At 35.7% G+C, this 13,199-nt stretch overlaps 1 protein-coding gene across 2 annotated transcripts; it reads right to left on the bottom strand.

Annotated features, from left to right (window-relative positions):
- Window positions 1–466: 466 nt before the first annotated feature.
- LOC120630355 (cAMP-dependent protein kinase type I regulatory subunit) lies at window positions 467–13,067 on the bottom strand. 2 transcript variants are annotated; one of them, XM_039899560.1, is made up of 7 exons: window positions 12,749–13,067; window positions 9,619–9,780; window positions 7,645–7,845; window positions 6,450–6,669; window positions 4,718–4,840; window positions 3,323–3,509; window positions 467–2,197 (listed from the first exon to the last, which is right to left on the bottom strand). In XM_039899560.1, the coding sequence occupies exons 1-7, from the start codon at window positions 12,956–12,958 to the stop codon at window positions 2,113–2,115; spliced, it is 1,188 nt and encodes a 395-aa protein (XP_039755494.1). In that variant the 5' UTR covers window positions 12,959–13,067; the 3' UTR covers window positions 467–2,112. The 2 variants fall into 2 exon arrangements, with proteins under 2 accessions (XP_039755494.1, XP_039755495.1); XM_039899561.1 differs by lacking the exon at window positions 12,749–13,067 and adding an exon at window positions 12,353–12,733.
- Between the last annotated feature and the right edge of the window lie 132 nt (window positions 13,068–13,199).

The following is a 13,199-nucleotide window of genomic DNA, read 5'->3' as shown; positions in this document are numbered from 1 at the left end:
CTTTTTAAAATGTCCATAGTGGACGAGAATAATAGACTTAAATTTTCGAGGTTGTTGAGATACATTTCGTTACATAAGGAACAAGAAAGACAGAGAGTAGAAAGAAGAAGAAAGAGAATATCTTTACTCGATTGGTCTAGTTCCAACTTTCTAAATATAATTAGGATTCCTCTCCTTTCAGTAGAGTGGTAACTAGCCACGCCCGAAGCACCTCACCAGACCAGTTCAGAAACTGCTTATAAACCAAGGCGCTCGTCACTGCGCCAAGGAGGTTGTCCAAACTTTCCACTTTAAACATCCTCCGGGCCGCCATTTTACAAATTCCGTTTCCGGACGACTTTTGCGGATTTGCTTTTCCGGATGCATAAAACGTGTAATGAATAAAACAAATGGTTTAGACGTAACAAAATTATATTTTATAAGTTTTTATAATAAAAAATAAATAATTAAAATTAACTAACTCCTAAATTAATAACTGTTGCAGCGAAACTTAAAAAAACAAGTTAATATGTTATGCTCATTACTGATATATTATTTGTATTAGGTATCTTAAGTAATTTTATAAGTCTGCAGTACCTGACTATATGTAACGACATAAGCGTACTTAGCTATGATATTATATAAATTAATATTTTTTAGAATTTTTAATAATGGCATGGATTTTTAAGAGAATACAATTGTGTTAACTAGCCCTAAAGACTTTCGCTCAATAATTTTTGGACTTTCAGTTTTAATCACATCCCCTTAGGACCTCTGGTCGCCCAGGCGACCTTACAATAGCTGGAGCCTTAGGTTCTTGCGTATAAAATATATATAACCATTAAAAGTAAAATGTTTGTGCACATAAGGTGTAAAATTACACCGAATTGGATAAGTCATTACTTAATGTTAGAAATAACTTGCGATATTTTTTCCCTCTCGCAGTTCATGGCTTTTTTTAATTAAATGCCTGAGTGCCTTAAGTGATATTGGCGCTAGATATAACGATTTCATAAAATACGTAATTAGTTAATTTTCACGCGATCTATTAGTTAGAAAATCCCACACCAGGCACTCTGATGTATTAAATCACTGATGTATAATACTATATGGCACCCACAAGATTGCGAACAAGCGACTTTACCACAGTGTAACTTAGAATATGCTTTTTAATTTTGTGTGGGATAAACAACCGAAATTATAATTTAGATATTGTTATCATAATGCAAGTTGGCAGTAGATATATTTTTCATTTTCACATCTTAATAAGGTTCCCAGCAGAATTCTTTGAATTCTAAAACATGTTTTTATGTAACGACTCTCTGTGTATAAGTTTTAAGATATTTTATTTAGGTACATTTTATTGCAATTTCCAAGATGTCGGATAGTCGAACGTAGCAATCGTGTTTGATAATGAAAATAAACAAACGTCAAGAAACAAAGTTATCAAACGAAAAGCGACACCATCTAATACTGAGACTGTAATAAGCCACGTGTGGCACAGCAGATATATTAGTTTTTAATATGCTAAACTCGAAATTGGCAGGTTTAAAATCAATGATATCCTTTTTATCATGTCACCTTCGAAAGAGATAGCACTATTTTTAGATTTATCAATTTACATGTGTCACGTGATTCATGTGATAACGACATGTGGCTTCGATCAATAACATACTATGCATGATGTCAGTAGTAAAGTCTGCGAAAATAAGATCTTTCCACGATGCGGGAACCTATTTTTGTTAGTTTGCAAGTGAGAAAACCAATGTATGCTTATTATGAAAAATACGTTAATTTATTTATAAATGTTTATTATGATTTGCATTTACTTTTGTTTTGGGGCTTTTACCATAACAAAGATATATTTGATAATTTGTTTTATTATTAATACTATATTTCTGAGTGAAAACTACATATTATAAGTTGAATAACATTTTTGAACAAATCTTATGTTAGATATTGTAATTTTGATATCTCGTACATTATTGATCGAAGATGAAATAAGATTATGCGATCCGTACAACACTGCGATTTGTGGCACCGTATTAGCGATCATTTGCCGTTTAAATGTTGTGCCTTACCCTTGCGGGCGGCACAGGCATGTTCTTCTAATAAGAACGGAGAAATAGTCTCTTACACCGAAAGGGAAACAAAACTGTTGTACTGTGCGATGTTTCTCTTCAGAATGTCAGCACAAAGGCCTAATACACGCTCGAATCTGGAAAAAAAACATGTTATAAATATACATATATCGACAACAGTCACGATTACTTCCCCAGTATGGCTTGATACTACCGTTTATTTTTCTCATTACAACGCCCTTAAAATCTCAATTAGTGGTAAGTGATGATGCAATCTAAGATGGTATAGTGGGCAACCCTGTAAGGGGTATGTCAACTATATTATACAAATACCCCTAATCGTTTTCGTATAGTTTGATTTCTCGGAACGAATTCCCAGCAGAATTTCGAACATTCCGGGGCTTCTGAAAGAAATCTCTTTAGAGATAAGCACACACACTTATTTTTACTTAGTCGTTAATAGCTTCTTAAGGTGGGTTTAGACCAAACGATTAATGAGCTGGACCTAGAATGAGGGCATTCTTGCTTAACCTTTTAGTTTGCACCAAAGTATCAACGAGCAAGAATGAGAACCAAGAACTAGAATTCTTTTGATGATAATGTTTAGATCAGCTGAACAAATGTTCATTGCTCAATAAAACAATTTTGTGTATATCTCTGTATATTTGAAGTATTTATGTATATTATTCATAAAAATATTCATTAGTCATAACACAAGCCACGCTTACTTTGGGGCTAGATGGCGATGTGTGTTTTGTTGTAGTATATTTATTTATTTATATTTAATATCCAATGAATATAATAATATCCAATGACATATCTTCATATAAAAAAATATCCCTGACAAGGGATATAATTAACGTGTTGCTAAAGTACGGAAACCTGGAATAGAAGAAGTTTACTCTCGCACATATATTATTTGGATATTATTTCCAATTGTAAGCAAATGCTCCCGAGTTGATACAGCTGTGCGAGAGGATAATTTTTTCATCCTTTACCCGGCTCCTGCCCATGCTAGCCCTGCTGGGGGGCGGTTTGTTATCACCATATGGAATGAATATGTGTAATAATGATGGAACCCTCGTAGCTTTAGTTTTAAGTTTACGATTGTAGTTATCGCCATCACTACTCACTGCTATGTACACATTTTGTATATAATAACCATCTATGTGCCTATTTGAATAAAGAAATATTTGACTTGACTTGACATATCACAGTCAATCGTGCTTTCGACCCAGGAGTTTTTGTTTATGAATACTGACCTGGCGCGGTCCAGCTTGACACACTTGAGAGGGCCGGCTGCCCGCACGGTGGCTGCGCGTGGCCGGTCCAACAGTAACGCGATCTCGCCGAAGTAGTCCGAGGGCCCGAGCCGTCCCACCTCCACAGCCGTGTCGCGCGCCCCCCCGCCCGCCTCCCCACCGCGCTGTTGCAGAACTACCGCCATGCCTGTACAAGGTATAAGACTTAAGACTTTAAGCCAAGATTTTCGTGGTTAATAAATATTTCTTAAAAATAGCTATAAATAGGGACTCGACTCCCTTCGTGACCAGGATCCATGCAACTGGGCAACATTTCTTAAAAATATCTATAAATAGGGACTCGAGTCCCTTCGCGACTTAATAACTTACTAACCATAATATTATTGTGGTATGTACCCGTTGAACTATATATTTAAGAAAGTTCCATGCAACTGGGTCGAATTATCCATTAAAAGTTACCCCTTGACTGCAATCCCCTGCACGGCTAACATGGTCAGAAGACAATTTTCTTCCAAGAGAAATGATAAAATTTATCATCTCCCAAAGCTTTATCGCAAAAGTGTAAATAATATCCAATTAATACATATGTAATAACAAACGGGATAAAGCTTCACTTATTATTTTAGCAGGTGGAAACGTTAATTGAATCCCTTGACAGGGGATATAAGCGGGGCATATAATTTTTGTCTTCTGCTGCTGTGTGATGTTTTGTTTCAAACGGCGTTGATCTAATACCGTAACGGCCGCGCAGATACCTATTTTCAGCGTTAAATAACGAAGATAGAATACAGTGGGCCGGGACTATTATACCTCTCTTCTCTATAAGGATCTCGATTCAATTTTTTTTAAATATTAATTTTTATGTTTTTAACATCTTAATTTGTAAATAACAATTGCAATTTTGTATGTGCTTACGAAACGTTTTGCTGGACAACATTACGAATTGAAAAAGCTATCGCTCATATTGTATAGAAGCAGGCGTTACTTTGCGGAAATCCATGATATATTATCAAAATTAAGCTTAATTTGGTATACTCCGCGAAAAGCAGGAGAATCTGTGTGGTGTAATTTATAATTTCTTCAATCCTTATACTCCACACCACACAGATTCTCGGCAATACACCCTCTACGCACGTTTCGCTCCGAAACCGGAGCATCATCAGGAGATGTTGACTTTACAATGAATAATTGTTAACTACTTAACAATTATTTTGATAATAATCTATCGCTCATATTTTGAAGAAATAAAGAGTTTTTTGACTTGTTGACTAGACTATATTAAGGCATGATGGTCACCTCACGATATTTTCCTTCACCATTAAAGCAAGTGATATTTAATAGCTTAAACTTATTTAACGTTTTATTTAGGCAATAATATCGTATCTCGGCACTCACCTTCAACAATGATATAAAAGTCGTTTCCCGGCTCCCCTTGCCGCACGATAGTCTCACCATCGTTGAACGACACTGGCTCTAATGCGTCGGCCACTGTGAGCCGCTCCCACTTCTCTAAGCTTTCTTTAAGAAAACATTAATTTTATTAATAAATAACCTAGGCTTCATAAATCCACTAGATAAGTTATGCCAAATCCATTATGGCGCTATGACATAATATACATATATAAGAGTTCTAGCGGTCGCTCGCGACTTCGTCCGCGTGTAAGTCAATCTTAAAAGATAGACATAAATTATGTTTGTCTTTCTGTTGCGGATTTTTTTAGAAGTTTTATACGGGAACAACTTTGTTACACATGATGTTGTTTTAACTTTTTTTTTTATTATAACAATAAACCGTTTGACCTTTTACGCAGCGCATGCAGCGGAAGGAAGGTTACAAAATGATAAAAACCGACCCAAACCCGATTTTCAAACATTCCTCATTGGTGCTTAGCGTGATGATATTTATCCTATAGCATTTCTCGATAAATGGGCTATCCAACAATGAAATATTTTTTCAACTCGGATTAGTTAATGACATCGCATTCAAGTAAGCTAACAAACAAACAAACTCTTCAGCTTTATATATTAGTATAAGAAGTGAGATATGAGCTCACCAACACTGCGAAGGCGAAAGCCAATTCCTAAATACATAAGTAAAGTACTGAGAGGATTAAGGGCTAGGCAAAACCATAAAGGGCTTAAACTATCGCCCTGGAAAATACCCCGCCTAATTCCTATCGGTTCAGTCGTTTCAGAGTTCTCACTGCAGGACTCGAGAAAAGAGCACAGGGTTGCATCAAACTCACACCACCGAATGACTTCCATGAGCAACGAATGAGGACGGGCTTCTGCCCAACGATGAGACACGCACATCTTACGATGCCGATTAATTCTAAATAACATAAACTATTTTTTAATCTTCACAACAAAAATTATATTTATAAGTACGTTCAAATACAATTTTCCCGATAGAAAAAATTACAAAGTTACCGCTTATAACAGACACACATAAAACACACATAATGTCAGACTATGGTAGAAGATAATATCCATATTTCATGTTCGGAAAATTTGCGTTCTTTTTCTAAACTGCGTTGGAAGCTCATTACCGCACAGGTGGTAATGTAATTCAAAAAGAGAAGTCGGAACAGCCTCTCATTGTTGTTTTTTTTTGTGTTTAGTGAAATTATTTTAGAAATATTTTTTAGTGTATTTTCATTCTTTTTCCGCACGATAAATATGAAAGTATAGTATGTTCTACTTGGGAATTCTCACCCTCAAACTGTCTTCGCGCTATGCGCTACGCTCGTGCGTACAATTATCTCTTGTGAGAATGCGGTGTTTTCCGTCTAGCATAACAATCTATTACTTCTTTCCCAGCCGAGGCGAATCGTCATACATAAGCCAAAGCTCTAAGAAAACATAATATTTTGTCCCTTGTCCATAGAGAAAAATAACTAATAATAAATGATAATAAATAATAAATATACTACGACCTACGACAATACACACATCGCCATCTAGCCCCAAAGTAAGAGTAGCTTGTGTTATGGATACTAAGATGACTGATAAATATTTTTATGAATAATATACATATATATTAAGGCACTGTAAAACATTTATGTTCATCACACAAACATTCCAGTTCCAAATGTCTCCTGCCCATGCTAGCAAATGATGCACTTACCAAGTATAGAAACGCGCGACAAGAACTCGTCATACATGCGCCGCTTCCTGATAGTGGAGCCCATGAGGATTCGGCGGTACGAGTCGCGGTCGAGGCCCCACAGCTTCAAAGGCGTGCGCGCACGCACCGTTGCGGCGCGCGGTGTACCGTAGATCAGCGCCAACTCGCCGAAGCTGCCACCCTCACCTATCGTAGTTACCGGCTCGCCGTTCACTAGTACCTATTTTAAAGGGAGAATAATCAAACATTTAAACGAGCAATTCTTGTCTATGGGAATATATAATATGTACATATAATATATGAAACGGCTCCAAAGAATTGAAATTTAGTATGCCTCTGCATACTAAATTTCAATTTAATGGGGTGATAAATCGATCTAACAAGGTTTCATTTTTCTAAAACATCGTCTGATCCGTGTTTACGGGCCATAAAAAAAACTACAATATCATTAGAATACGAAGGTAAAAGCCATTTGCAAGGTGGATATAATAGCTCAGGTGGGAAACCGGGCGATTATGAAACCATAAATAAAATATCGGTCATCCAGGTACTTTATATCCAACGTGTTAAATCTGTATCTGTGCGTTCGTTTTTGGCACAGCTTGCAAACGAATAGACTGCCCTTTTTTCCTGTATGAAAGCAAGCTGACGTATTCGAAATGGTTCTTAGTCATAATTTAGGATCTGATCTAATTAGGCGTTTGAATATTATCAGTTCATTTATTGAAATTCAAATAGAAATTTGAATAAATAGGCCTAGTTTATATTTAAGAACTTTTTAAAAGTAATTTTCAGTCTGTAAATCATGATAATTATCCAAAGATTAACGGCTTACTGCATGGCACGGTTTTCCTTTCAAAAGGAGACGGGTTTAGAGTTAAGACCATAATCAACCACCATGGCAAAGAGCGAATTCGTAGATTTCACAATGAAGAGTTCTCACTGTTAATGTAAGTGATATTTTAATTGCCTAAATAAAAAACGCACATAACCCTATAAAGGACATAAAAATGAATATTGCCGTTCGTGTGTCTCGCCAGAACTCCTTAATGGATTCAGCTTCCCTGCTTCTTTTTTGTATAAAAAAAAGAGAAAATTAACGAAATCGAAAGGAACAAAACAAATCGAATAATAGAGAACTAGTTATTCTTATTGAATTCAAAAATAGTGTGTAATAATATTCTAAATTTCTTACCTCTACTTCCCCAGAATCAATAATATAAAAATTATCTCCTTCGTCTCCCTGTTGGATCACAGTTTCGCTTTGTAGACATTGAACTGGAAACATTGCATCAAACATGTCTGCTCGTTCGGATTCATCTAGGTGTGTAAATAGCACGTTGGAGGCGATTGCTCTCGACAAGGCCCCCATAGTCTTATAGTCTTTTGGCACCACCTTAAAAAGAATACCACAGAATACCATAAAAAAAAATTACTGTAATTTTATAAAGTGTGTTAATAACCAAACTTTTGATAACTACAAATTCATATTTGCCGGATATTTTATGAAATTGATTAGGATTTTACAAATACCCTAATAATTATTAATTAGTTCATAGATAGTTTTCAAGAAACTTACATTATATTTAATTAATATCCAATGTTCATGACATTGAGTTATAATAATAGAATGCATTATCCATACACTTCAGTCCTACATGGACTCGAACGATGCAAAGATACCTCCCGGTGTCTTAGTCGTTTATCATAATATTGCCCAAATCCATCAATACATACTAAGAGATAATTTATATTAAGTACATTACATTTGCTTTTATTTCAGATTAGCTGTAGGTCGCGTTCATCGTCCGTTTTTATTACATTTTTACAAATCCACTGGGAACCGTTTATTTTCCTGGTATAAAAAATAGCCTATGTCACTCTCCGTCCTTTGAACTAACTCTATGCCAAAAATCAAGTTGCTTGGTTACTGTGTGGAGGAAGGACAAACAAAAAAACGGAGGGTGCGTGCTAATTGACATCTTGTAATACGCGACGAGTCCTAGATCAAGGTTACAGCCAAAAGGGTCACGCGCTTTTTAAGGCGGCCCTTGACCCATACACATTGACATGACATTGATATTTTGTCAGCACAATATCTTCTTCAAACTTCAAGACGGATTTGTTTATGTTTCCATATAATTTTTACGACCGAGCAGGACGTCTAGGCTCTAGCCTCCTTGGAAAAGTCTTAACGTTGTGGTTTTAAGTTGGAGGTCCCGGTTTCGATCTCCGGCAGATGAATTGGAAATCCTTTAATTAATCAATATTTGAATCTTCCCTGGTCTGGTCTGGTGGGAGACTTCCGGTGTGGGTAGTTATAGTCGTAAAAAAGTAATAGGCCCGTTTTGACATTTGTCATCGCGACGTAACTAGTTATGGAACCATAAGACTCGGGACTCGATACTCACGATAAATCAATACATGTTTGTATCAGTACTTGATTGATATTATTATGTATTGTAAAGTGTTCGTTCGTTCAAAGTATTCCTTTAACTTCACAACCAAAACGAAACCAAAAAAAATTACGTATTTTTAAAACACCGGATGTAATTGATTTCTATTTTATTGTTTCTTTCAGTTTCGTTCCAAGTTACATTCTATGGTCTTGCACAAATGTCAAAACGGGCCACATTTTTACGACTATACCACCCTACTGACAAAGACGAGCCGCGAAGCAATTTTCCAGTACGAGTATGTAGCGTAGAAACTGAGTAGTTATATAACTGCCATACCCCTAATAGGTTAGCCCGTTAGACTGCATAATCACTCACTAGCAGGTGAGATTAAAGTCAAGGGCTAATTTACATTGGAATAATGAAAATAATAAAAAACTTTTCGGTTCAATGAGTTGGGTGAAAGGGTGAATAGTGATCGCCGGATGACTGTACCCAAAGGGTAAAACGGGACTCTAGTATCAAGACTCCGCTCTATCCATCAGTCCGTCTGTCTGTCTGTCCGTTTGTCACCAGGATGTATATCATTAACCGTTATAGTTATGACAGTTGCAATTTCCGCAGATGGTGATTATGTTGCCGCTATAACAACAATATATCCGCTAGCACCCATACAACAAACATGATATCTTGCCGTTTTATAGATAATGGTACGGAAAAAATCGTCTGCGAGTCTAAATAGCAATGTTATTATATTATTATCAAACAATCACCTTCTTGACGTAGCTAGTTGCATCCTCCTCAGTGACTGGCTCGGCGCTGATGCCACCTCTTCGCCGCGGCAGTTGCCCGCCCGGCACCGGTAACGGGGACAGTTCCCCATCTGCTTCGCCCTCCGACGTAGCTGCAGCAGCGGCCGCCGCCTTTACTTGCTCCTGTATATAAATCGAGCTTAAGATCGTAAACGGATTTTATATCAGTACCATAAATAGGCGAAATCCATTGCTGGTCTAAAGAAAATAATCACTACGCTAGTAAGACGGGTTGTTTGTACCACCGGTTCGGAAGGCAGATTCTTTTATTTTATTTCATTAACGATAGGCCAGCGCTTGACGACAATCATGCCCGTAAGATAACAATGTCTAGGTTGGAGCACGCTTGCCTAGAAAAAGCCTATTCACTTTAGCCTTGAAGGTACTAAAATTATACGTGGCAGAAACACAGTTGCCGGGAGGGCGATCCACTTCTTAGCGTCACGTATCAGAAACGTGTATAAAAAACGTTTCGTGCGTGTTGATGGAATATCAACCACATAAGGATGCCACCGCTCACGGTGTCTCGCTGTTCTGTGGTAGAACAGGGAAGGAGGAACAAGATTGTGAAGTTCCTGAGCACACTCACCGAAGTATAAGCGGAAAAAAACCCAGTTGCCCTTTTCCAACATCAACAATTTACATTCATTTTTTTATCGTGTATAATTAGCGGCTTCGCGCGCTCAGGTTGCATTTAAAAGATCACTTTTAGAGATAAGGCCGCCTTTATACCCTAGCAATATTTTAGTATGCAACGTTTCAATGAGCTGATTTTTTTTTGCAAATTTTTGATGCATTTTATGGGTAGTCAAAATAATTCTAATCATAAAAAATATATATATGTTTATTAAAGTGTATTATATATACCAACACTCGAGGGTATATTAGTATATGATATGGAAATGAGTATTTAACTTAAGACAAGCAAAATACTTCATAATAATTAAGTTCTTTATTTTTTTCCATAATTATAATATAATAACATTGTAACTAGTAAAATGAATAACTACATAGATACAACGATGATGGGAGGATGACATCCAACAAAAATTGGGAGCACTATGGACTAGTTGCAACAGACAGTTAGAGGAGGCCTTTGCCATAAGAAACATTGTTAACTCATGTTTGCAGTAATGATTTGAATGTGAATTGATCAATCAATTGAAATGGAACACAGAAACAAAAAACATTAAGAGCTATTTTTGTTAAGAATATATTAATAGCCTAAAACTCCCTCTTACCTAAAGGAGAAATTTAATTTTCTCGGAGTGCAGTCAGATATATGTTCTTGTCGTACGCTGACTTTGAGCATGCTGTTTCATAAAACTAAGTTTTATAAGCATTCATTCATTGTTCAAGCTACTGAACTGTGGAATGCACTCCCAATAAGCATACGACAGTCAAGGTCACTAGACATATTCAAAAATGCTGTTAAAGCCCATTATCTTGAACAATAAAGACGACAGTGATTAACTCTTACTCATATTTAAGTATGTTTTAGTATATATTAGTTTATTATTTTTTATATTTATTATTATTAATATTTTATGTGTGTAATCTTGATAAGTATTAGTGTGTAATTGTTCGTAAGTATGTATATAATAATAATACACCCCACCAATCGGTTTCCCTTGGTTTTCCTAATCCTAAGGTTGCCTGGAAGAGATCGCTACTAAGCGATAAGGCCGCCCTTTGTACCCTACTTTTTAAGTTTATTTTTGTTGTGTCCATTGTTTTTTTTTTTACTATTTGTGGTTTACAAATAAAGTGTATAAAAAAATAAAAAAATAATAGTTTAAGTTATTTCAACTTCAGTTTGCAGCACTCAGCACTTTGAAAATAGAGTTTCTTGGTGCCAATTCTGTTGTACACTTATCTTTTCATTAAGCATGCATGCCTAAAAATGGTGCTGTCCTTTTTCATTAAGAATATAGTAAAAGAGATTTAACTACTTTTAGACCTATGAATTTAGTGTAGTTTATAAATTTGTCAACAACAGAAATTTCACCGTTATGAGACTCCAATGTTCCTTAATTTATCACAAACAACAAAATTCATTAGGACCTAAAAATGAAGACAGTGAAGGAAAATGAGCCCGCACATCATACACGTTAGCATTCATGGTATAATGTATGCTCAGCTTTCACTGCTGATATAAAGCATGACATAGGTATATGCTTGCATAAAAGTTTATGGATACTACAGTATACCACTAGTAAGCTGTTGTAAATTGCAATTTTTTACAGTAAAGACAGTGACTTGCATATTAATTTTTTTTAAACTGAAATATCTTTCTTACTTTACTCATGGGTCCAAAACTATAAACATTTTATCCTACGCAGTTACTTCATTTATAGAAGTTGTTGTTTATCAATATAGTCATAATAAATGGGTGGACTGCATTTCAAATTGGAAAATAACCCATACATTTTATACACATTTTCTAAACTAAGAACTTTTCCTATTTGAATTACACATTATATTTATGGTTCCCATAATTGCACCATAGTGAAACATAAATACGACGGAGGAGTGTGTACTGTGGTGCATATTGTATTGAAATGAAGCTTATCTGATATTCTTATATTTGATTATACATGTAATATTTAGTGCAGATATAGGTTTGATATGTTTGATGTTTTAATATTAAAGAGATAGTTATCTTAGTGTATAAAAGATGATTATAGAATCTCACCACCATTTTGCAACTCTTCATGAGCAATCTCGATTAAAGAATGATCTTTAAATGTTATTTAACACAAAGTCATCAAAGGTAAAGGAATTGTGGTAGTGGTTCACCTCGTTAAACTTTTTCCACACAAACGAGGAAACGTTACGCGGTCATTAAATATAGTTTTACCACAATATTTATAGACTAAATAAAGATCACTTCTCAGGAATCTTCACGATTCTATTTTAAGTTGGCTGTCAACTCGAGTATCATAATACTCTCCGCCCCCACCACAAATATATTCACGTAATATTTTGGGGACTCGTAAACCTTATTCGCATCATTAATTTAATTCTATTTCCATCGGAGTATAATATCTTGTCACTATTGTTTTGATTAAGTCTTGTAAACAACACTTACTCGTTCTAGTTTTTGAAAATACTGTCTTAAAAACGTTACAGGATTTTCAGGTTTATGTAAACAAAGCTGAACTATGCAATCTTTTAATAATACTTGGATATTATGATTTTGAATATAATTTTCACACTGATGTAAACATTGTTCTTCCTCCATTGAGTCCATTTTTATTAGCCTCTCTGTCGCATGTTTCCCATTCGCCATATGTGCCATAAATAATTTTTATTTTTTGGCTCGGAACAAAGATTTTGGGCAGTTCGTCGGGGGTTCCATGGAAATGCCAAATGGTTCCTTACTCCTTGTCGCCCAACAAGAACGGGCATTTCCAAATTGACTTAGTATGCCGCATGCCGTTTGAATTATATTAAATTGGTATTTTAACCTTTTAACCCATACTTCCATTGGTTCTATTACCTTTTGGTATTGGTATTTAGCATTGGTATCCTCTTCGACA

Source organism: Pararge aegeria, chromosome 16, assembly GCF_905163445.1.
Source record: "Pararge aegeria chromosome 16, ilParAegt1.1, whole genome shotgun sequence".
In the NCBI taxonomy this organism is placed as follows: Eukaryota; Metazoa; Arthropoda; class Insecta; order Lepidoptera; family Nymphalidae; genus Pararge; species Pararge aegeria.
The sequence above is the reverse complement of the archived record's forward strand: the minus strand, read 5'-3'. Positions and strand labels throughout refer to the sequence as shown.